The 22,006-nt window shown below is 33.2% G+C and overlaps 5 protein-coding genes across 8 annotated transcripts; 2 read left to right on the forward strand and 3 right to left on the reverse strand.

The window, feature by feature from the left end:
• The first annotated feature begins 229 nt into the window (after positions 1–229).
• LOC9310992 (proline-rich protein 3) lies at positions 230–1,549 on the forward strand. Its single transcript, XM_021023503.1, has 2 exons — positions 230–462; positions 695–1,549. Exons 1-2 carry the CDS (start codon positions 288–290, stop codon positions 1,015–1,017), a joined length of 498 nt encoding a protein of 165 aa, XP_020879162.1. The 5' UTR covers positions 230–287; the 3' UTR covers positions 1,018–1,549.
• On the reverse strand, positions 1,365–7,745 carry LOC9308918 (putative GTP diphosphokinase RSH1, chloroplastic). Of its 3 annotated transcripts, none has more exons than XM_021023500.1 (24): positions 7,426–7,745; positions 6,600–6,790; positions 6,227–6,406; positions 6,076–6,141; positions 5,848–5,940; positions 5,640–5,771; positions 5,418–5,519; positions 5,265–5,342; positions 5,099–5,170; positions 4,815–4,922; positions 4,548–4,645; positions 4,406–4,466; positions 4,174–4,236; positions 4,028–4,084; positions 3,856–3,957; positions 3,549–3,707; positions 3,300–3,431; positions 3,128–3,214; positions 2,935–3,006; positions 2,724–2,810; positions 2,209–2,656; positions 2,063–2,124; positions 1,910–1,978; positions 1,365–1,799 (listed from the first exon to the last, which is right to left on the reverse strand). In XM_021023500.1, the coding sequence occupies exons 1-24, from the start codon at positions 7,448–7,450 to the stop codon at positions 1,695–1,697; spliced, it is 2,649 nt and encodes an 882-aa protein (XP_020879159.1). In that variant the 5' UTR covers positions 7,451–7,745; the 3' UTR covers positions 1,365–1,694. The 3 variants fall into 3 exon arrangements, with proteins under 3 accessions (XP_020879159.1, XP_020879160.1, XP_020879158.1); XM_021023501.1 differs by having other exon boundaries at positions 2,066–2,124; positions 4,174–4,239; positions 7,426–7,738; XM_021023499.1 differs by having other exon boundaries at positions 4,174–4,239; positions 7,426–7,738.
• An 8,572-nt stretch (positions 7,746–16,317) lies between these two features.
• Positions 16,318–17,098, reverse strand: LOC9310994. Its single transcript, XM_021020874.1, has one exon. It carries the CDS (start codon positions 17,042–17,044, stop codon positions 16,490–16,492), a length of 555 nt encoding a protein of 184 aa, XP_020876533.1. The 5' UTR covers positions 17,045–17,098; the 3' UTR covers positions 16,318–16,489.
• Positions 17,099–17,628: 530 nt separating this feature from the next.
• On the forward strand, positions 17,629–19,070 carry LOC9310995 (60S ribosomal protein L19-3). The gene is made up of 4 exons (XM_002872803.2): positions 17,629–17,791; positions 18,224–18,346; positions 18,422–18,785; positions 18,877–19,070. The coding sequence occupies exons 1-4, from the start codon at positions 17,680–17,682 to the stop codon at positions 18,902–18,904; spliced, it is 627 nt and encodes a 208-aa protein (XP_002872849.1). The 5' UTR covers positions 17,629–17,679; the 3' UTR covers positions 18,905–19,070.
• A 154-nt stretch (positions 19,071–19,224) lies between these two features.
• On the reverse strand, positions 19,225–21,999 carry LOC9308919 (programmed cell death protein 2). 2 transcript variants are annotated; one of them, XM_002874882.2, is made up of 11 exons: positions 21,898–21,999; positions 21,355–21,627; positions 21,174–21,257; positions 20,959–21,092; positions 20,760–20,857; positions 20,582–20,670; positions 20,376–20,490; positions 20,144–20,298; positions 19,997–20,067; positions 19,789–19,903; positions 19,225–19,548 (listed from the first exon to the last, which is right to left on the reverse strand). In XM_002874882.2, the coding sequence occupies exons 2-11, from the start codon at positions 21,592–21,594 to the stop codon at positions 19,390–19,392; spliced, it is 1,260 nt and encodes a 419-aa protein (XP_002874928.1). In that variant the 5' UTR covers positions 21,595–21,627; positions 21,898–21,999; the 3' UTR covers positions 19,225–19,389. The 2 variants fall into 2 exon arrangements, with proteins under 2 accessions (XP_002874928.1, XP_020876319.1); XM_021020660.1 differs by lacking the exon at positions 21,898–21,999 and adding an exon at positions 21,773–21,864.
• Positions 22,000–22,006: the final 7 nt, after the last annotated feature.

Here is a 22,006-nt window from a genome sequence, read left to right on the forward strand (position 1 = left end):
TGTCCACCATAATGTTAGAACCGTCTTTGGAATTGGTAATCCACACACTATAATGCGACTCACGTCGGGACAAATAACACTATTGTCTGCCGTGCATACACGTTCTTATTACAAGTTGTTCGTTTTCTTATTAATACGAAATAAATATAATGTACACTAAACCAATAATTTAATTAGTTCTTTGTCAACGCAATTAACCTATAAAACCCGTGGAGTTAGTTTTCAAAAAACCTCACTTGCTTAAGCAACATATAAACAAGGCAAGCAAAAAAAAAGAAGAAAAGAAAATGGCTTTCTCACGCCTCTCATTTGCTGCTTCTCTTGTAGTCTTCTCATCTCTAATCATATCTTCAGTTGCTTATTACGGCAATGAAGCCGACCCAGAGACCGGGAAATTGATTCCCATCGCCGTTGAAGGGGTCATCATGTGCAAGTCCGGTGGCAAAACTTACCCAATTCAAGGTAACATAACTTCTTTAAAACCAAGACGAAAGCAGCATAGTAGCTCTATTTACAAATGTTTCCGAAAAGTTAGCATTTCATATGTAAAAACGTTTATTTTCTTTTGAATATAATTTAACATTAAATTCAAAAAAAAAAAAAAAGACGAATTGATCTAATTGTAGGAGAAAATTAGAGCATAGTAAGGTCTAACAAGACGAATGTCGTATTGTTGTTTGTTTACGTACGACAGGTGCAACGGCAAGAATTGCATGTGTGAAGGTGGATGCTTATGGGAAAGAGATAGTTCCAATATCGATAATGAGCAGCAAAACTGATGCTAAAGGTTACTTCTTCGCCACGATATTCCCTTCGCAGCTTCGTGCAGGAAGGACAGTGACCAAATGCAAAGCTTACCTTTACAAATCTCCAATTGCTGATTGCGATTTCCCGACCGATGTGAACAAAGGTGTTAGAGGACAGACATTGAGCAAGTACCGTGTTCTTGAAGACAAGAGCTTCAAGCTTTACTGGGCTGGTCCTTTCTTCTACACCTCTGAACCTACTTACTACTAATTCTGATCTTTTGATCAACGTGAAATTTAACATGTTCTTGAGATGGAGAATCTTTTCATTTGTTTGATTCGTCGTAAAACGTTTGTCTGAAAATGAGCTAAGAGTTTGTTTTCTTTGTTTCTATTTCATGTCGTATATATGACTTTGTCATGTATGTTATGTTTTAATTTTTTTTGGTAAATGTATGTTTTATTGGATTTGTTCTAATCATCTAATTGCTTATTTTGACTATGCCTAATGGAGATCGTACGTACTTGACTACTTGTGTTAAAGCTCATGGGTAGTAACTTGTAGTGAACTATACCATAACATGTTACACAAAAACAAAAACTATGCATAATAAACCGTTTTGGGAAATGCATCCATTTTTTTTTCTATGTGCAAGTATATGTTTTACAGGAGTATCTACATGTTACATCGTATGTTCATCCCACTCTTTTGGTCTTTATATACAATGACCTTGATTTATTGAACATAACACATCTAAAAGAATTTGACTCTCTTTTTTTTTTTTTTTTTTTTTTTTTTTTTTTTCAAAACAGAATGATATATATTTTCAAGAATATTATAAGAGCTCTCTACCTCTACATGGAGCAACCAGACTCTCCTCTTCAGTTTGCTTATTTTTCCAGTGAACATGACAAAACTTCATGGCCAAGAACGTGAGTCCTTTGGCTTTAACACTCAAGAACTTGAGCATTATCTGTTGATTTTGGCCAGCTACAACCACTCGACCATCCCAACACACCCAATATTAGATCCACTTTAGCGCAAACACTAACCTGAGAGTTACAGATACATAGAGACACGGGTTAGTGTTTAGCGATCGAAGATCCAAAAAGAAAAAGAAAAAAAAAAAGTTAAAAGAGTTTAGATCAATCGGACGTATTACCAAACTTTCAAAATTTGCTTCTATTTGAAACAACATTACTGCTAATCCTCTTCCTCTGTCAATCTCGGCCTGCAATAAACCATAAGATTTGTAAGATGAGTCTTTAGAAACTATAAAATGTTTAGAAGTAAGTTTTAAAGTAAAAGCATGCACCACGCAAGAACACACTGCGATGCCTTCAGCTGCGAGAACTGTTGTAACCTCTGCGATTATGCCTGCCAAATGTAACACAGTTTATATTTTACTTTTGACTTGTTGGAATCATCAATCATGACTATAAGAAAACGAAAATAACATACCTTTGCGATCCATGGATACTACACATAACCATTCGATGGAGTGACCTTCGAGATGATGCCATGTGGTAATTTTACTGTCTCGCCAACTGTCTAAGCCGGGCAACACTTCTTTATAAGCAGGGATGTTAGCAGGTAAAATCTTGGCAATTCCATCTCCGGGTAGGAGGAACTCTGGCTCATCTAAACTCGAGTTTTTTATGGCTTTGTTGTGTTTTCCATTCACCTTTGGGACCCAAACGCTTCCATTTTGAGGAGTGGGTGTTGTATCTCTACTTTTGTCTTGTGACTGGAACTGCTTAACATTGACGAGGATTTTCTCCCACCATTGTAGGCTCTTTCTTGAATCTTCTGTGAGATCTTCCAAATCACTATCAGAGTCCGCCACAAAGTCATTCACTTGATCTTGGGTAATTTCGGCAGCACATTGTGCAGCTTGCTCCCTTAGGAACTGGAACAAGATGAGAGACATGAATAATAGTGAGCCAATTATCATGAAGTAAATAAAAATAACATACCCTCATAATCTTGTGTCTTGCACTCCTTGTTTTGGCATGTTGCAACCACTGTTTATGTCTCTGGAAAGCAGATTTACTTGAGAGGGCCTGTGATGTGACAATAAGAATAAAACGTGAGAGCCCGTGGAATGAAGGCAATCAAAATTTTCCTAAGCAGGACAAAAAGAAAGGAGAAATTAAAAAACAAAAGCAAGAGAGAAAAGGTACAAACGTTGTAAGTGACTATCTCCACGACCTCAGCATTCTCAAGAACGTGAGTTGGGGAAACAAGATTACCATTGACCTGCAGTTTCAAGCCATTAAGTATCCTTAAAGTTTGGTCCAGTTGTTGTCTGTATTTCAAAGATAATAAATCGACAATTCAAAGTTAACAATGGAAAGAACGACAAGAATGGGGAAAATACCTTTGCTGCTACCATCTTGTTTCCGATTTCCGTGTGAATCAGATATGCGTAGTCAACAACAGTGGCCCCTTTCGGAAGGTTCTTTATCTGCAAAGAGAATACCAAAGCATTTAAGCAAAATCATAAAAACGTTAGATGATGTTTCAGAGGCTTGAGGTGTAGTAGTCCTTACCTCTCCTTTAGGTGTGAATACAAACACACGACTACCTAAAAGATCCCTCGTAATGGTATCCACAAATTCTCTAGAGCTCATGTTACCCACAAACTCCTCTTGCCATTCCCTTATTGCATTTAGCCACCCAACCTGGAAAAATAAACTGTCATAACTAGCATCATAGTGGAAAGGTAAAAAGGAACATATCACTGCCTACATCTAGCACGTCTCTTTGCGTTTTTTATTCTGAGTATGGTCTGTAAATACCCTGAGTGCAAAATCTGCATTGTTGAGACAACCCGTCTTCCCCCTTGAATTTCTACCTAAAGGAACCGCATTTGCAACTAATCCAGCAGAAAGAGCCTTGCCATTATAGTAAACAGCAATGCCCCTTTCAGCAATTAAGTCCATCTCCTCAGTTCTGATCTGCAGAGAGAAATGTAGTTTTAATATCCAATCAGCCTTTTAAAAATTTCCCCATGCTTCAACCTCTAAAAGACAAAACCCAAATTCAATTGTACTCATCATTGGCGTTTTTCTAAACACTGCAATAAAATAATAGCATCTCAAATACCTGAACCTCCAGTCGGAACATACTCTCATACAAGAACGGAATCACAGTAGTATGGAGGCTCTGGTAGCCATTAGGCTTCGGGGTTGCAATGTAATCTTTTACCTGTAAAATATATGTTCAGTTGTAATGTAGTGAAAACATATCCTCAAATAACAAAAGATCAGATACGTACAGTTCGGGGAATTGGTTTCCAAATCTCATGAACTAGCCCAAGAACGTGATAGCATATCTGCATTGATGACAGAGCGAGAAATCTAAGTGACACACCAGAACGAATCGGAACAAAAGATACCCACTTCCTTTTCATTGGAGTTTCACCTGTTGTGGGCTGCACAAAGGCCCGACCCCCACAGAAGGTTTTGGCTTTACAACAATCCGTAACTGCTAAAATACACAAATTAGAAGAAGCAACGTGTTAACAATCATATTAAGCTTCAGATGGAAGTTCCGGGCACAAGCATCCTAGGTAATTCAGTCTTATGGTTCTTCGAAATCTGTATATGTATTCAAAACCTTTGAAACAACTTGGAGACGCGTGTACAACACAAACCTGGGCAATCTGGTTGTAATCATTAATTGATCCTTTCGATTTGAGTGCAGCTTTGTAGATGCTGCAGGTAAAAATAAGAGGCTTTAAATGCTGAAGAAAAGGTAAATTACAAAGTAAATGAAGAAGTCATTTATAAATTCACCTGTAAGTTTCCTTGCAAACAGATCTAACATCAGTATTCACAGTCACAAGGTCCAGAAACTGATCATCTTCAATCTTTTTCACCAAAATTCTGTTTGCCTAAGATACATAGTAGGACTCTGTGAATGCAGATGAACTAAATAAACGCCCAGATGAATACAGAGTTCGTCAAAGAGGGTGAAGGTTGATAATCAACATCTTTCTCTAATATCCTTTTCTTTTTCAATCAATGTTTTGGCATTTTAAGCTCAGAGACGATAATAGTTACCTCAGTGAGTTCTTTTTCATGCTCTTTGTAGAGGTTAGCGATCCTGCTTGTGACTCTATCATAATCCTCAGCACTTACGTACATGAAAGATAGATTTTCCAGTTCCGACTGCAAGATTACCACCACAAAACTCAGAACGTCACTGGACACAACAATTCATATAATTAAGTTTCATATACACACTTAACATACATTACAACTGATGTAACCGGAAACTATAACCACCTCGTGCATAATATTGTCATAAGAATAATAGCAAGCAAACACAATACGTAAAGGGTTACCTTTATCGAATACATTCCAAGCAATTTTGCTAAAGGAGCAAAGACCTGCAAAGTCTCCCCTGCAATGCTGGACTGGACGAAACTCAAAAATTCATTAGTTATCCCAAATGAAACATAGAGCTGAAAGCTGTATAGGCAACAAATCTCAACTACTTGAAGGAATCACCTGCTTATGGGGAGGCATGTGGCAGAGAGTTCGCATATTATGCAACCGGTCAGCTAGTTTGACAATAATGACGCGGACCTGGAATGAAGCAGTTAGGTATGCTGATGAATATATAACTACACCAGCTAAAACAAAATCTTAAAATACTGAAACCTCGTCTGTCATCGCCAGAAACATCTGCCGCAAATCATCTGCTTTTACATCTTGTATTGATTCACTTTCTGTTTTACACTTTAACTTCCCCAGTTTTGACACCTAATAGGGAAAACAAACTTTTATAAATAATGAATTTCATGGCACAGGAAGTGTGGTGTTCTTTCTCTATAAATGGTTCGAGGATAGAAAAAATATTGTAGCAAACACACATAGGCAGACCTTGGTCTCCCCTTCTACGATGTGACGCACAGTTGCACCAAACTCTTCTTCTATCTTTTCAAAAGTAATGAAATTTGTATCCTCGACTGTGTCATGTAGTAATCCAGCAACAATAGACTCCCAATCCAATTCCTATACAAGTACAAAAGTAATTATTAAGCTTTCCAACTAATCATCATGTGAATCCATATCCACAAACGCAACTCACAAGTTCCCCAAGGATACGAGCAACTGCAACGGGATGTATAATGAATGGTTCCCCACTACGTCTCTTTTGACCGTGATGTGCCTCAAACGCTAACTGCACAAACCTTTCTTTCTGAATTAAGCAATGAATAGCAGAAAACTGAAAATAAACTTTAAAAACATATCAAAGGGGAAATGACATATGTAGCTTAAAGAAGTCTTTCAAATATAAAGAAATATATCATCATACCTTAAGGCCCTTTTGAACAAATTCTAATTCTTTACAGGGTAGGTAAGATATTGATGGGAAAAGGTCCTGCAGAGATAAGCACCCATCAAAATGGTTGTGAGGGTCGTGCTAGTAGAGTGCCAATGAAAAAGAAGAGGGTAATGTATCGTACCTCCCACAATGTTTCGACGGTAACATCATCAGATGCACCAGAAGATTCAACTGGTACGCAATACAGTTCCCATCTTTTATGGCCACCACAAGATAATTTGGACTTCAAGATATTTCTCACATTTACCACGTCAGGAGCCTCAGAAAAGCCTACTTCATATTCATACCTCCGCCAGGCGCACTACATTATCCAAAGGAGTTACCATAAGGAACCTCCAGAATAGATTGCAAATACAGCCCCCATGGCAACATGTAAAAGGTGATCATGTACAAAAATGATAGAAACACAGTTCTGGAGCTTGATATATCCATTCAAGTCACATGTTACAATCTTAAACCCGACTACATAAACAGAAGCAATAAAAGATACTTACAGCTTTCATTCTGTTCTTTCTTCCATTTCTGCCACATGAGTACAAAGAACACACAGGTGGATGAGCAGTGGTAGCTAGAAACCCAGTTAACGCTCTTGGTGCTTTCCAAGCACAGGAGAGAGCATTGCAATCGCTTCTTGCATTCCCATCTCCTTTCGTTAGATTACATATGTTCACACATTCCACAGACACTGCATTGTACACACATAATCAATTTCAATAAACCCAAAACAGAACCAAGCAAAAAGGGTAAATAAAAGTAGATGCATGAATTCAAAAGAAAATAATTTTTTACAAGAAATAGGTTCCTTAACCAGTAATAGAAAACTGTGGTCCTCAACAAGAAAGGTAGGAAGTGTTTAGTTGGCACATGAACTTACTTAAAGAACTACTCTATAACCTAATCAGCTCAAGATTCTAACTTTCCTACATTTTCTCACTGACCCAACAAACACAAGAAAGTAATCAGCTAAGTGGATTTTTTTTCCCTCGCACACATACACAAAACAAGAACAATAACTAAAGTAGCTCTCAACATTCAATGGGACGTGAACTCTCTCTCTCTCTCGGAATCCAAATCAGAAAACGAAGCAATTTGATTCTTTTTACGACTCCTTGTCTCTCTGTAACGGACTCATATAACTAAGAAAATCACAGTCCTAAAGGGGGAATTAGCTCAAGACGCAATACACAATTGCTATTGAATTCAATTAGAGAGAAAAGAATTGTCACAAAGCTTCCCCTAAACTCTTCCTTGGAAACGAACAGAAGGAAAAAAACAAAAGATGAAACAAAATCAGAGGAAAAACGAACGAAGAAAACGCACCGGACATGGAAGAAGCAGAAGTCATTGCTAATGAGGTAAAGCAATCGAACTAAATCGATCCACCATTTGATTGATTCGAACAAGAAATTCAAAATCTCCAGATTCCGAAATCACACGGAGATTGAGAACTCTTAACGAAGAAGAGGCGAGTTCAAATTAGGATAGAGAAGATTTCGAAAAGATAGAACAGAGAGAGACGCACACAGTGATGTGAAGAGGAAGAAGAAGAAGAAGAAGAGAGACAGATATCGAGTCTCAGGTAGCCCTCCCTGGCCACACAAATACCGTCCGATATACCAAAGAGAGAAAAAAACTTTGGATATTTTTTTCCCTTTGTGGTCAAATATTAAATATATATCCTCTCCTTTTGTGTTAAAATACTTTTTTCTAGTCAATAGTTTTGGATATATTGAATGACCTCTTTTAATAACATGTTTTACTTTTAGTAATTTACAAGATGCTTGTAAAATACTAAATCAATTTACAATTTGAGAAAATCACATATTTATCCCTCCCGCTAAGTATCACCAGGTAATATTTTAAACCTCGAAAGAATTCTACTAGCACTATAAACTACCAAAATAATTTTATTAACATTTTAAACCTTCAAACTATCTTTCTTGATTGAACCATCATAAAAGATGATGGAACAATTAATTTTCAGTTTGTTTAATATAAATTTATTTAAATTAATTTAAAATTTACTTAATTTTCTTATTTATTAAGATTAATAAAAAGTTAAAAAAAAATTCATAATCTTCAATAACTCACCGTCCGACCACAATATTTTGAGATCCCAATTTATCCACTAGAGAGAGAGTGAAACGCTTCTAGATCAACATCCCAATAAATTCCTCCGATACGGAGAATGCTTCTTGTTTCGGCTAAGTTTCGACATTTTTTGGTTTTAGTTATTCTGTTTAAGCTTTTCTTGGACCTTAGATTCTACATTATTTGGTTTATATTCTTCTACTTTAAACCTCTCTTGTGCTTCGGTCTCTAGTTTTAGAGGTTTATCAGGAAATTTCATGATCAGACAGTCAGTAAACGAAGAAGATGAAGTTTTTTTCTTCGTTTTTTAGATTTTTATTGATTGTAATAAATAATAAAATTAATTTTATTTTTTTTTAGATTTTTATTAATTATAATAAATAATAAAATTAATTTTAGTTTAATCATAATAAATAACAAAATTAATTTCAATTTAAATTAAATTGAATAAATTTATATTAAACCAAAATAAATTAATTGTTCCATCATATTTTATGGCGGTACAAACATGAAATCTAGTTTGGAGGTTTAAATTGTTAGTAAAATTATTTTAGTGGTTTATAGTGTTATTGAAATTCTTTCGAGATTTAAAGTTTTAATCAGTGACACTTTGAGGGTTAAAAATGTGTGTTTTTCCTTTACAATTTTAATATGTAATAAGATAGTACGAATTATTAGCATTCATTTTGTTAAAATGATGGGGCTTTTGCAAAAATGCCATTTTTTCAATGCCACTTTTTAAAAATACCTCTTTTTTAAAACCTTATAAAAAATGCTCTTAAAAATATAAGATTTACCCAAATATGTATGTAATATTATTAAAACATACACAAACTACATTTCTATGTATCCAAAATCTTATAAATACTTTATAAATACCTTATAAATGCATTTTAAATACCTTTTAAAACCTTTAAAATATATTGTAAAGCTTTTGAAAAACCTTAAAAATCCTTTAAAATAACTTGTAAAACCTTTAAAAACACCTTATAAAACCTTATAAATACTTGGATCGAGTCTTCAAGTAGTAGTTACAATCCATAAGTACCTTATAAACCTAATAAAACTTTATAAAAATTTCAGATTTAAAAAGGGGCATTTTTGAAAATGGACATCTAAAAGGGGCATTTTTGAAAAGAGGCACACCAATAGGGGTATTTTTAACAATTTCCCTAAAAGGATAAAATATCCAAAAAATGTGAATTTTTGAGAAACGCCACTTTACAATTTTAAGGAAATGCTTTTTTTACAATACCCATTTTCAAAAATATTTATACTAAATATATATTCAAAGATATTTTTTCCAAAAATGATTATCGATGTCTATGCCGACGAGTAGTCGAGTACAATGGTTGGACCTCTAAAATTATTTTTAATATTTATAGAACTTTTTTAATTATTTTAAAACTGTGTGAAACAATAATAGATTATATAATTATCTCAATTAAACATTTAATTTTTTTTATAAAACTTTGTTAAAAGAGTATAATTGACAGCATTTGAGGTCATTTATGAAAAGAAATACTGTAAAAGAAGTATTTTTGAAATTCTCCCAAACAAATTGTCTCAAAAATAATTAATTGTAGGCATAGCAATGTTTTCAAAATGTATATCATCATAAACACTAGTATTATATAGTGTTTACCCCTAATAATTATTTAAAAAAAATGAATTTAAATGTTAAATTTCTATTACGTGAAAACGTGTCAAACTTCGAACACCAAAACTTACGACCAACTAAGGATATGATGCCTAGGCGCGGTTTATTTTTAATGTTTTTAAAATTTAACACTTAAACTAATTTTTTAAAAATAATAGTGAAGTTAACACTGGTTTAGTTAGAAATTATTAATTATTTTCTTAAAGTTTAAGTGTTAAACTTGTTTTAAATTTTAGTAAAAATACTTATTATTTTTTAAAAACGAGTTTAAGTGTTGAATTTATATTGCCAAACTTCGAACACCAAAGCTTACAGACCAACTAAAGACAGGATGCCTAGGCGCGGATTGTTTTCAACGTTTTTAAAATTGAACACTTAAACTAATTTTTAAAAAATAATAGTGAAATTAACATTGTTTTAGTTAGAAATTATTAATTATTCTTAAAGTGTAAGTGTTAAATTTGTTTTAAATTTTAGTAAAAATCCTTATTATTTTTTTGAAATGAGTTTAAGTGTTAAATTTCTATTACGTGAAAACGTGCCGAACTTCGAACACCAAAGCTTACGGATCAACTAAGGACAAGATGCCTACGCGCGGTTTGTTTCGACGCTTTTAAAATTGAACACTTAAAATAATTATATTGAAACTAACATTGTTTTAGTTAGAAATTATTAATTATTTTCTTAAATTTTAAGTGTTAAATTTGTTTTAAAGTTTAGTAAAAATTCTTATTATTTTTTAAAAATGAATTTAAGTGTTAAATTTCTATTACGTGAAAACGTGCAGAACTTCGAACACCAAACTTACGGACCAACTAAGGACAGGATGCCTAGGCGCGGTTTGTTTTTGACGCTTTTAAAATTGACCACTTCAAATAATTATATTGAAACTAACATTGTTTTAGTTAGAAATTATTAATTATTTTCTTAAAGTTTAAGTGTTAAATTTGTTTTAAATTTTAGTAAAAATTCTTATTATTTTTTTAAAATGAGTTTAAGTGTTAAATTTATATTACGTGAAAACGTGCAGAACTTCGAACACCAAAGCTTACGGACCAACTAAGGACATGATGCGTAGGCGCGGTTTGTTTTCGAAGCTTTTAAAATTGAACACTTAAAATAATTATATTGAAACTAACATTGTTTTAGTTAGAAATTATTAATTATTTTCTTAAAGTTTAAGTATTAAATTTGTTTTAAATTTTAGTCAAGATCCTTATTATTTTTTTAAAATGAGTTTAAGTGTTAAATTTCTATTACGTGAAAACGTGCCGAACTTCGAACATCAAAGTTTACGGACAAACTAAGGACAGAATGACTAGGCACTGTTTGTTTTCGACGATTTTAAAATTGAACAGTTAAAATAATTATATCGAAACTAACATTGTTTTAGTTAGAAATCATTAATTATTTTCTTAAAGTTTAAGTGTTAAATTTGTTTTAAATTTTAGTCAAAATCCTTATTATTTTTTAAAAATGAGTTTAAGTGTTAAATTTTTATCACGTGAAAACGTGCCAAACTTCGAACACCAAAGCTTACGGACCAATTAAAGACAGGATGCCTAGGCGCGGTATGTTTTAGGCGCTTTTAAAATTGAACATTTAAAATAATAATATTGAAACTAACATTGTTTTAGTTAGAAATTATTAATTATTTTCTTAAAGTTTAAGTGTTAAATTTTTAAAAAATTTTAGTAAAAATCTTTATTATTTTTTTAAAATGAGTTTAAGTGTTAAATTTCTATTACGTGAAAACGTGCCGAACTTCGAACACGAAAGCTTACGGACCAACTAAGGACAGGATGCCTAGGCGCGGTTTGTTTTCGACGCTTTTAAAATTGAACACTTAAAATAATTATATTGAAACTAACATTGTTTTAGTTAGAAATTATTAAGGGAGACTCACAAAAATGCCCCTTTTTCAATACCCCTTTTCAAAAATGCCCCCTTTGGATTTCCATTTTTAAAAATACCCCTTTTATGTACAAAATGACTAAATTACCCTTCTTTTAATAAAAGATATCATAAATATATAAGGAAATATAACAAAATTAGGTCTACAAAATACAAAATATTTTTTGGCGGGAAAAGTGATCCCCCAATTTTTCCCGCCAAAACACTTGTAAAAATTTGTAAAACTTTTAAAATACCTTGTAAAATTTTCCCGCAAAATTTTTTCCCGCCAAAAAATTTTCCCGCCAAAAATTTTTTTTTGCGGGAAAAGTGATTCCGCAAATTTTTTGGCGTTAAATTTTTGGCGGGAAAAATTTACAAGGTATTTTAAAGGATTTTTACAGGGTATTTATAAGGTTTTACAATGCATTTTAAAAGGTTTTACAACGTATTTATAAAGTATTTATAAGATATTATAAGATTTTACAAGCTATTTTATAAGGTTTTACAAGTTATAAGGTTTTACAAGTTTTTTATAAGGTTTTACAAGTTATAAATACCTTATAAAATCTTATAAGTACCTTGTAAAACCTTTTAAAATACATTGTAAAACCTTACAAAACACTTGTAAATACTCCGTAAAACCTTTAAAATACCTTGTAAATTTTTCCCGCCAAAAATTTTCCCGCCAAAAAAATTTCGGCAAAAAAATTGCGGAATCACTTTTCCCGCAAAAAAAATTTTTTGGCGGGAAAATTTTTTACGGGAAAATTTTACAATGTATTTTAAAGGTTTTTACATGTGTTTTGGCGGGAAAATTGCGGGATCACTTTTCCCGCCAAAAAATATTTTGTATTTTGTGGACCTAATTTTGTTTCAAATAAGGGTAAAATGGTAATTAAAAATTAAAAGAGGGCAAACTTAAAAATGGACTCTCAAAAGGGGCATTTTTGAAAAGGAGTATTGAAAAAGGGGCATTTTTAACAATTTTTATTTTCTTAAAGTTTAAGTATTAAATTTGTTTTAAATTTTATTAAAAATCCTTATTATTTTTTGTAAAATGAGTTTAAGTGTTAAATTTCTATTACGTAAAAACGTGCCGAACTTCGAACACCAAAGCTTACGGACCAACTAAGGACAGGATGCCTAGGAGCGGTTTGTTTTCGACGCTTTTATAATTGAACACTTAAAATAATAATAATATTGAAACTAACATTGTTTTAGTTAGAAATTATTAATTATTTTCTTATAGTTTAAGTGTTAAATTTGTTTTAAATTTTAGTAAAAATCCTTATTAATTTTTAAAAATGAGTTTAAGTGTTAAATCTATATTACGTGATAACGTGCCGAACTTCGAACACCAAAGCTTACAGACCAACTAAGGACAGGATGCCTAGGCGCGGTTTGTTTTCGACGCTTTTAAAATTGAACACTTAAAATAATAATATTGAAACTAACATTATTTTAAATTTTAAGCGTTAAATTTATTTTAAATTTTAGTAAAAAAGAGTTTAAGTGTTAAATTTGTTTTAAATTTTAGTTTAATTATTAAATGAGTTTAAGTGTTAAATTATTTTAATTTAATTATTAAATTATGTTAGTTTAAGTGTTAAATTTTAGAATAATTATTAAATGAGTTTAAGTGTTAAATTTGTTTTAAATTTTAATTTAATTATTAAATTATTTTATTTTAAGAATTAAATTATTTTAGTTTAAGAATTAAATTTTAGTTTAATTATTAATTGAGTTTAATTATTTTAAATTTTAGTTTAATTTTAGTTAAAAATGAGTTTAAGTGTTAAATTATTTTCTTAAAGTTTAAGTGTTAAATTTTTTTTAGTTTAATTTTAGTAAAAATGAGTTTAAGTGTTAAATTATTTTTTTAAAGTTTAAGTGTTAAATTTTTTTAAAATTTAACAGGATGCCTAGGCGCGTTTTGTTTTCGACGCTTTTAAAATTGAACACTTAAAATAATAATATGGAACTAACATTGTTTTAAATTTTAGGTGTTAAAATTGTTTTAAATTTTAGTAAAAATGAGTTTAAGTGTTAAATTTGTTTTAAATATTAGTTTAATTATTACATGAGTTTAAGTGTTAATTAAATAATTTTAGTTTAAGTGTTAAATTTTATTGTAATTATTAAATTAATTTAAATTTGTTTTAAATTTTAATTTAATTATTAAATTATTTTAGTTTAAGTATTAAATTTTAGTTTAATTATTAAATGAGTTTCGTTATTTTAAATTTTAGTTTAATTTTTAGTAAAAATGAGTTTAAGTGATAAATCATTTTCTTAAAGTTTAAGTGTTAAATTTGTTTTAAATTTAACAGGATGCTTAGGTGCAGGAAGCCTAGGCGCGGTTTGTTTTCGACGCTTTTAAAATTGAACACTTAAAATAATAATATGAAAACTAATATTGTTTTAAATTTCAAGTGTTAAATTTGTTTTAAATTTTAGTAAAAATGAGTTTAAGTGTTAAATTTGTTTTAAATTTTAGTTTAATTATTAAATAATTTTAGTTTAAGTGTTAAATGTTTTTAAAATTTTATTTTAATTATTAAATTATTTATTTTAAGTGTTAAATTTTAGTATAATTATTAAATAAGTTTAAGTGTTAAATTTGCCTAGGCGCATACCAAAGCTTACGGACCAACTAAGGACAGGATGCATAGGCGCGGTTATTTTTCGACGTTTTTAAAATTGAACACTTAAACTAAATTTTAAAAAATAATAGTGAAATTAACATTGTTTTAGTTAGAAATCATTAATTATTTTCTTAAAGTTTAAGTGTTAAATTTGTTTGAAATTGTAGTAAAAATCAAATTATTTTTTTGAAAAACAAAATTATTATGATTTATGATTTTTTTAAAAAAAGGTAAGAAAGAAAAGATACCTGGTGGTCGTAAACTCACAGATTCCTTGCTGGCAATATTTTCTTCAGCAACAAGCAGCTCTTGCTCCTTCTTAAGTAGCGAAGATTCCCTTTCAGAGACAGCCTGTTTTTGCAAGGACAAAACAAAATCAATAAACAGACGGGAAACAACATGCTTTTGGTAGCTCTCAAAGTTAAGAACTTACACTAGATATACACTCTATTGCAACGCCTACATCCTTCTTCATAAGCCGATTTCTCTCACCTATGTGTTAGGTCAGACTCATATATCCACAGAGGCCTTAATCTCTTCATACTTAGACATCAATTCGTTTTTCTCCAAAAGGAGAAGACCCATGTTGTGTTGGTAATCATAAACCTACATGAAAATTAAGATCAATATAGCAAATGCCAATAATAGGTTTTCTTAATAAAACAGGCAAGAGAATTAATAAGCTAGCCAATATAACAATCTAAACCAATCAAGCTTAAAAGAGGAAACAAAAGCAGAGCAATAAGTTCAGTAAACCAATTCCATCCAATAAATTGTCAGGATTGACACAGGAGATGACTGAAACAATTAAGGGAATTCACATAAACGAATTAAATTCATTCATATGAACTGAAGAATCAAACTTTTAGGGCACAAGCTAATCCCAGTAATTATAACACTCTCATTCCTAAGAACAAAAGCAATTAGGAAGAGAAAAAACTCACGTCAGATTCAAACCTACGAGCATTATCCTCAGCAGCTTCGACCGTAACAGCAGCTTGTCTCTGAAGAGCAACACGTTTCTTATGCTTCCTCCGCCAATTCATCAACTCCAGAACCAATAGCACCATCTCCAACCCCCAAAATCGAAGCCGCCTGAGGAGCAGGAACCCTAACCTCCATTGAAAACCTTAGAAGAAACACAAGGGCGAGCAATAGCAGATCCGACGACTACAACAAAAGGACGCGATTAATAGAGAAAGAGATAATAGTGAAGCGTTTAAGGCAGAGATAGTGATCATCATCGGAATTCAAAGAGTTTCTGTATAAAGACATTCGAAGAAGAAGCGATAAATAGAGACAGTTTTTACATTCTCTCTCAAGGAAGAAATAGAAGAAGCAAAGTGTTAATTAGGTCTTATTGATTAATGTTATTATTATATATACTCAAGAGATTACAATAGAGCCGTTGGAGGATTTATGTTTCCTTATTTCAATTTCCTTTTCTTTCCATGGCTTTATTTCCTTCTTTTTTTTTTTCCTAGTATGGTCTATTATTAAATAAGTAAAAGATATATTGATCTCTAGCACAACTAAAAACTATAACAGTCGTCCAAAATTTCCTTAAAATAATAAATTTCTAATGTTAATAAATGAATGTAATGATCAATCTGACTTCGAGGTTTGATTTTCTCCAATATAGCTTGAGATTTTCGAATTGGCTTTATTTCCAATAGCTTATTGGTTTTTGAATTGTTTTTGTTGCAAAAAAAAAAAGAAAACATGGATCTGAAATCTGAATCTGACTATGTATTAAACCGAATGATATCATATTTTTCTTTTATTTCATTGTGTCGAACATAAGAAGGGAAAAGCTGTGAAGCCAAATAAAAAAAGGGAAATTAAAGAAAATACATTTATTTGATTTATTTCATTGGTTATATTATTATTTGGTGAATTATAAACAAGAAAGTAGGCATATTGGTTGTATGTACTTATATATAATTCAATAAGCTCATTCAAAAATTCCCAAAAACAAGTATCTCAAATATTGTTAAAATTTACCCCCGGGACAAATCAACGAGCCATTTAAGAAAAAAAAATTATAACAAGTGAACAAATATAAAATAATTAATGGGCAACAAATTAAAATTTAGGGAGTTAAAATAGTGTTAATGAGAAGAGCGTCCTTGCAAAGCTTCAACAAGTTTGTGTTCCTACGAGCAAGCTCAGCATCGTTACCGGCACGATCGTTCAAAGCGGTTTCACAAGCCTCGCCGTCGCTAATGGCCGTATTGAGCCAAATATCGACGTCGATGAACGAGTTTTGCATCAAAGCGGCTAGAGAATCGTCGAGCTGCGCGACCGCGTCCAAGTAATTCTTAGAGCAATCATCGAGGGTGTCTTCTAAAGCCGGCTCGAGGTTCTTTTGCTTTAGTTTGGCTTTGATGTAGAAAGATGTGTCCGAAGCATTCGAGGACGCGATGCTTAAAGCGATCACGCCGAGTTTTGGTGCGGTTGCGGTTGCTGCCTCAGGACGGGACGTTAGGCTTGCAACGCAAAACGGTTTGTCTTCGGATTTCTCGCAGAGTTTCTCCGCTAGGGCTTTGCCTTTCTCGGTGAATGTCGGCGGTGGAGCTTTACCGGCGATGGCCACCGTGACGTAGACGGAGAGGAAAAGGAGAAAGATCCTTCCGGCCATTTTCATCGTTTCTTTTTTTCTTTCTCAACTTTTCTTCTCGTGGTTATTAATTGTTACAAACAAATTGAAAATTGGTTATTTAAAGAGCTTAGAGGAAGGTATTTTTGGGTTAGTTCTATTTTTTTTTTACATCTGTTACTCTATTTTTAAGTTTTTTTCTTCCTCTCTCATTCTATTTTTAGGCTATTGGTAGTTTTTGCCATGTTTCTTAATTTGAGTTTGGAGAGATTTGTGTTATAAGAAAGAAGGTCAACTCCCATTTGTACATAGTCAATGATGGCCCTATGATGGTCTTAATTTGTAGGAATGTGTAGGTTTGATATAGATGTGTTCGATCTAAATCACCAAATTGTTTAGGGTAAAATAAATGAAAATTATATGTTTGGGTCTAAAATAAGTTTATGTTTGAGTCTAAATAATTTATTTTAACATGTATTCGTTTGTGTGATTAGTGAAATTTCTGTTAAGAGTGTTGACACACCGGTGTAAAATTCAAACCTAGGCCTATAATGGGCTTAGAAGAAAGCCCAATTAGAAAATGATGAGGTTTTTGTGAAAGAGTAACCCTAGAAAATATCATATATAAAAGATATCGTCTTCTTCAATTAGCTCTTCTCCGCGAAAATCAGGGAGAGGCTAAAATGGTTTCGTTGAAGCTTCAGAAGCGTCTCGCATCCTCAGTGCTCAAGTGCGGGAAGAGAAAAGTATGGCTCGATCCGAACGAAGGAAGTGATATCTCCATGGCTAATTCGCGTACGTTGTTCTTGATACTCTCAATTGTTGCTGATTAGATTTTTCTCCGTCTCGTGCTTGTTTTGATATGCGATCGAAGCTTTTTGATAATGATAGTAGAAAAATAGGATACTGTAGCTTAATTCGTAGGTGACGTTGAATGATTTTAATTCAGTCTGATGAAGTTGAGCTCGGAAATGGTGTTGCTATTAGATTGCAATCTGATTTTTTCAAATTCTCAAAAAATGAGTTTCGTTTAAGCTTTGGATTCACTATGTTCTTCTCGGATTCATGGTCTATGGTTTCTATTTGTTACGGAATCAGCATGCCATAGCACACTGTTGGATCATGATTCTTGTGTGTTTGCGATATGAAATGGTGACGCATCTATATACATTTTACTATATTTAGAGTAGTTCTGATTAAGGATTTTGGATTGTTATGTGACTTTAGGCCAAAACATCAGGAAACTTGTGAAGGATGGTTTCATCATCAGGAAGCCAACAAAGATCCACTCACGATCCAGGGCACGTCAATTGAATATAGCCAAGAGAAAGGGACGTCACTCTGGTTATGGTATGTAACATTTGACCAACATTCATCAAAACTTACAGCTGATGTCTGATGCGGCTATTGTGTATAATGGTTAAGGTAAGAGGAAGGGTACCCGAGAGGCAAGGTTGCCAACAAAGGTATTGTGGATGAGGAGGATGAGAGTCCTGAGGCGTCTTTTGAAGAAGTATAGGGAGACGAAGAAGATTGACAGACACATGTACCATGACATGTACATGAAAGTTAAGGGAAACGTCTTCAAGAACAAGCGTGTCTTAATGGAAAGTATTCACAAGTCAAAGGCTGAGAAGGCTAGAGAGAAGACTTTGTCTGACCAGTTTGAAGCTAAGAGGGCTAAGAACAAGGCTAGCCGAGAAAGGAAACATGCTCGACGAGAGGAGCGTCTTGCCAAGGGTCCTGGAGGAGACATACCTGCCGCTGCACTACCGGCACAAACCGCTGAGTAAGCTTTGATCTTTATCGTATGTGAAACAAAATTGTTAATGTGTTGTGGCAACATTCTAAACTCTGTCATTTGGCTGTTTAATTTGCAGGGTACCTGCGAAAAAGTCTAAGAAGTGAGAAGCTTGCTCGGTAGTGAATTCTCTTATAAGCAGTGATTTTGAATGGTTTTTGTGATTCAGCTTTGTGAAAACTCTTTCTTTGCGACAAATATGAGAACCTTTGTCAGTAGTTCGTACTGTTTCGGGAGCCTTAATTCTATTCTTCATGTCCTTTCCTCTCTCAATCATCTTAGTAATACACTATCTATAAGTTTTAGTACGTAATTATGGTTTAGATTGGATTATAGGCGAATTAGAAGAGAAATCAAACATCTTCATCCATAAGATTCATTAAGGTAATGTTTGTACTAGTAAATCACGATATAAAACATATCTTAATTTTTACCAAGGATAAAACATATCCTAATTCCCATTTTTTCAAAAATATATATAGAGATCTTTAAACAAAGTAACAAACCCATGAAAAGTTTACAAATATTAAGTCCGGTCTGATCCGGTTAAGAACAAAACTTTTGAGGCAACAGCCAGGAAACAGAGAAGATCCTAAGTTGTCTGACTGTATAGTTGAACCCAGACAAACTCTTCCTTGTAGCTTAAGCTCGAGTCACACGAGTTCTCACACGTGTACACCACGATTGTTGCCCAATCGAGAGATTCCCTATCGTTTTTCCCGCCGAAGAAGAACAGTAGCTGTGGCATAACCTGATAAAATCGCCATTAAAATGATCAATAACAGAGCCAAGCATCCAATATGCAAGAAGAGAGAAATGAAATGGGGACAATTGTGTTTTTATTGTTTGTAAATTCTTGACTCAGCTAAAATTGTTAGTAAATTCTTGACCGGTTTATATAGATAAGTTAAAGAAGTCACTAAGACCAGGCTAAATACAAGTTTCATGAGAGAAGAGTTCATCAAATTTAGGTGAAAAAGGAAAGAATTACCTGAAATTCAAAACAACGAGGACCACCACAAGATTTGCAATTGGGAAGCTCAGATTTAGAGACTCGTCCGCTTGCTATTGGCCAAAGGGGTTTAGCACCAGAGCTCCGGGAATATCTGCATCAATATGTATTTCACAAATTGATGTTATGAGAGAATCAAGAACAAAAGTATGCAGAAAATCACAACTTCTGTGTGTTTGAATCACACCTTAGAACTTGTTCAGGTGCTTTGGCTACACGTTGCTGGAAATTAACCCAAGTCTTCTTATCAGCATCTCCCTGTACAAGTATGAGAATTGAGAATCATTTGAGGCATTTTGAAGTTTGCAAAAATGGCCACGAAAAGTGACGTTACCTCAAAATCGTTCATTAGCGATTTCATTTGGTCGTCAACTTCTCTCTTTGAGACCAAAGGTTTAGCTATTTCATCATCTCCTGACATCTCTGTATCATACTCACTTTCATCCTCGTTGATCATTACAAATTCTTTCCATAGACTCTTACTCGCAACTGCACTGACCGAAAAAATTCATATCACTAGTTACACACAATTCCAAGGCTCGGAAAAGTTTGTGAATTTTGCTAACCTTTCTGCTTTTGAGTTAGAGCAACCCCATTATTGACTCGGCCTGATTCAGATGTTTCAATAACCGTTCGAAGCTGTTGGCATTCGGTTTTATGACCTAAACGCCAATGCAGGGCCTGGAAATCAGAAATAAGACCAGATTGTAAATTTATTAAAAAGAGCGGATCTAGCGGAACTACAGAAACTACGATGCACATATGTACACACCTGGTGTTTTTGTGAACAGTATCGAGCACCTTTGCAGCCACTACATAGTTTATCTCCTTTCCACGTTCCACACCAAGTGCAAAGCGGAGCTATAAAAGTGAAACAAACGATATCAAGAATTGACGATTAAAAGACAATTCTCAGAATTGAGTCAAAACCATCATTCAGTTGATAATACCTCCATCTCCCACTGGCTTGTCTGTTCCATCGTGCTTTGGAGCCTCACTCGAGTAAAAAGGATTAACCCGAGGCAATTGGCAACGGAAAACCTTCGTACTTTAGGAACAATAAAAAAACAGTACTTTAGTGTAACATTCCATTTGGAGAGGAGACAAACAATACAAAGATGCAATATATAGTAAGAGGGTTCTTTCTACCTCCGCATAGCCTTCTCGGGGGCACGTTTCCATTGTTCATGTTGATCACGAAGGAGACAAGACATAGATGGACACATGAAGAGAAACAGTGTCCGATGAAAAGCTGATTCCTTATCCGTTAACGGAGCATAAAGCTGCCAAATATCCCCAAATCTCATAAATAAAACAACAAAAAGACATGCAAGAAACAACAAATTAGGTTGTATGAAACTCACCTGAAGTACAAATTGCATAGGTTCTTCACATAAATCACATAAAATTGACTTCCCTGAAGGTAAATTAACTGGATCCAACCATGCCTATATTCACAAATATCAACCCAAGAATCAATACCTAAGAACATGAAAGAAGAAGACACTATGATTGCAAAAATTGAAAGATGTTTTAACATAGTACCGGAACACCACCAGCTAGATTAGGGAACAGTTGACGAAGATTTGACCATGTGAATTTAGGACTCTCTACGAAACCTAACATCACAGGTTCATAATCTTCATCATCTTCCTCATCATCATCATCATCAAATTCATCCATGTTTGTCGGTTCCACCGCAGTTTCGTCATCGTCATCATCATCAAGCTGAGTTATTCGGAGACCTTTGAAATCATCCATGGAGTCTCTGTTGAAGCTCCTCATCGATTCTTATGTATTGAATTGATGAACTGATGACTGCATAACAAACCAAGGAAATGAATTTTAGGGTTTTACTCAAAACCTCTCAAAAGTATTTAGCAATAAACAATGCACAAATCATAATCTGATAATGGGTTTTTCACAAAATACGAATTGACTATGTTACCAAAACTAAACTCACTGATTTATCAAGATTTAAGAGCTCAATACGCAGCTAACTACAAATCACAGAATTGGTACGAACAAAGGTTAAAAATGAGCTCATTAGTCACTATTAACAAGAATCAAAATCCAAAAGAAACTTACAACACCAGATGTTCTTCAGATAGTCTTTAAAGGTCGAATCTTCTTCTGTCAATTGAAACAGCAAAATTTTGTGGACATCTTCACGAAGACGACGACGAAAGCAAAAACA

The sequence above is a fragment of the Arabidopsis lyrata genome, assembly GCF_000004255.2.
Source record: "Arabidopsis lyrata subsp. lyrata unplaced genomic scaffold ARALYscaffold_6, whole genome shotgun sequence".
NCBI classification, from domain to species: Eukaryota; Viridiplantae; Streptophyta; class Magnoliopsida; order Brassicales; family Brassicaceae; genus Arabidopsis; species Arabidopsis lyrata.

Coding starts and splice junctions, on each gene's coding strand:
- LOC9310994 (XM_021020874.1), bottom strand. CDS start 17,044: ATGAAAATGGCCGGAAGGATCTTTCTCCTTTTCCTCTCCGTCTACGTC.
- LOC9308918 (XM_021023499.1), bottom strand. CDS start 7,450: ATGACTTCTGCTTCTTCCATGTCCG. Junction 6,407..6,599: donor GAAAGAACAGAATGAAAGCT/GTAAGTATCTTT, acceptor TGGATAATGTAG/TGCGCCTGGCGGAGGTATGA. Junction 2,125..2,208: donor AGTATCCATGGATCGCAAAG/GTATGTTATTTT, acceptor TACATTTGGCAG/GCATAATCGCAGAGGTTACA.
- LOC9310995 (XM_002872803.2), top strand. CDS start 17,680: ATGGTTTCGTTGAAGCTTCAGAAGCGTCTCGCATCCTCAGTGCTCAAG. Junction 17,792..18,223: donor TATCTCCATGGCTAATTCGC/GTACGTTGTTCT, acceptor ATGTGACTTTAG/GCCAAAACATCAGGAAACTT. Junction 18,347..18,421: donor GGGACGTCACTCTGGTTATG/GTATGTAACATT, acceptor ATAATGGTTAAG/GTAAGAGGAAGGGTACCCGA.
- LOC9308919 (XM_002874882.2), bottom strand. CDS start 21,594: ATGAGGAGCTTCAACAGAGACTCCATGGATGATTTCAAAGGTCTCCGA. Junction 20,491..20,581: donor ACTGTTCACAAAAACACCAG/GTGTGTACATAT, acceptor TCTGATTTCCAG/GCCCTGCATTGGCGTTTAGG. Junction 20,299..20,375: donor TCTAACTCAAAAGCAGAAAG/GTTAGCAAAATT, acceptor CGGTCAGTGCAG/TTGCGAGTAAGAGTCTATGG.
- LOC9310992 (XM_021023503.1), top strand. CDS start 288: ATGGCTTTCTCACGCCTCTCATTTGCTGCTTCTCTTGTAGTCTTCTCA. Junction 463..694: donor CAAAACTTACCCAATTCAAG/GTAACATAACTT, acceptor TACGTACGACAG/GTGCAACGGCAAGAATTGCA.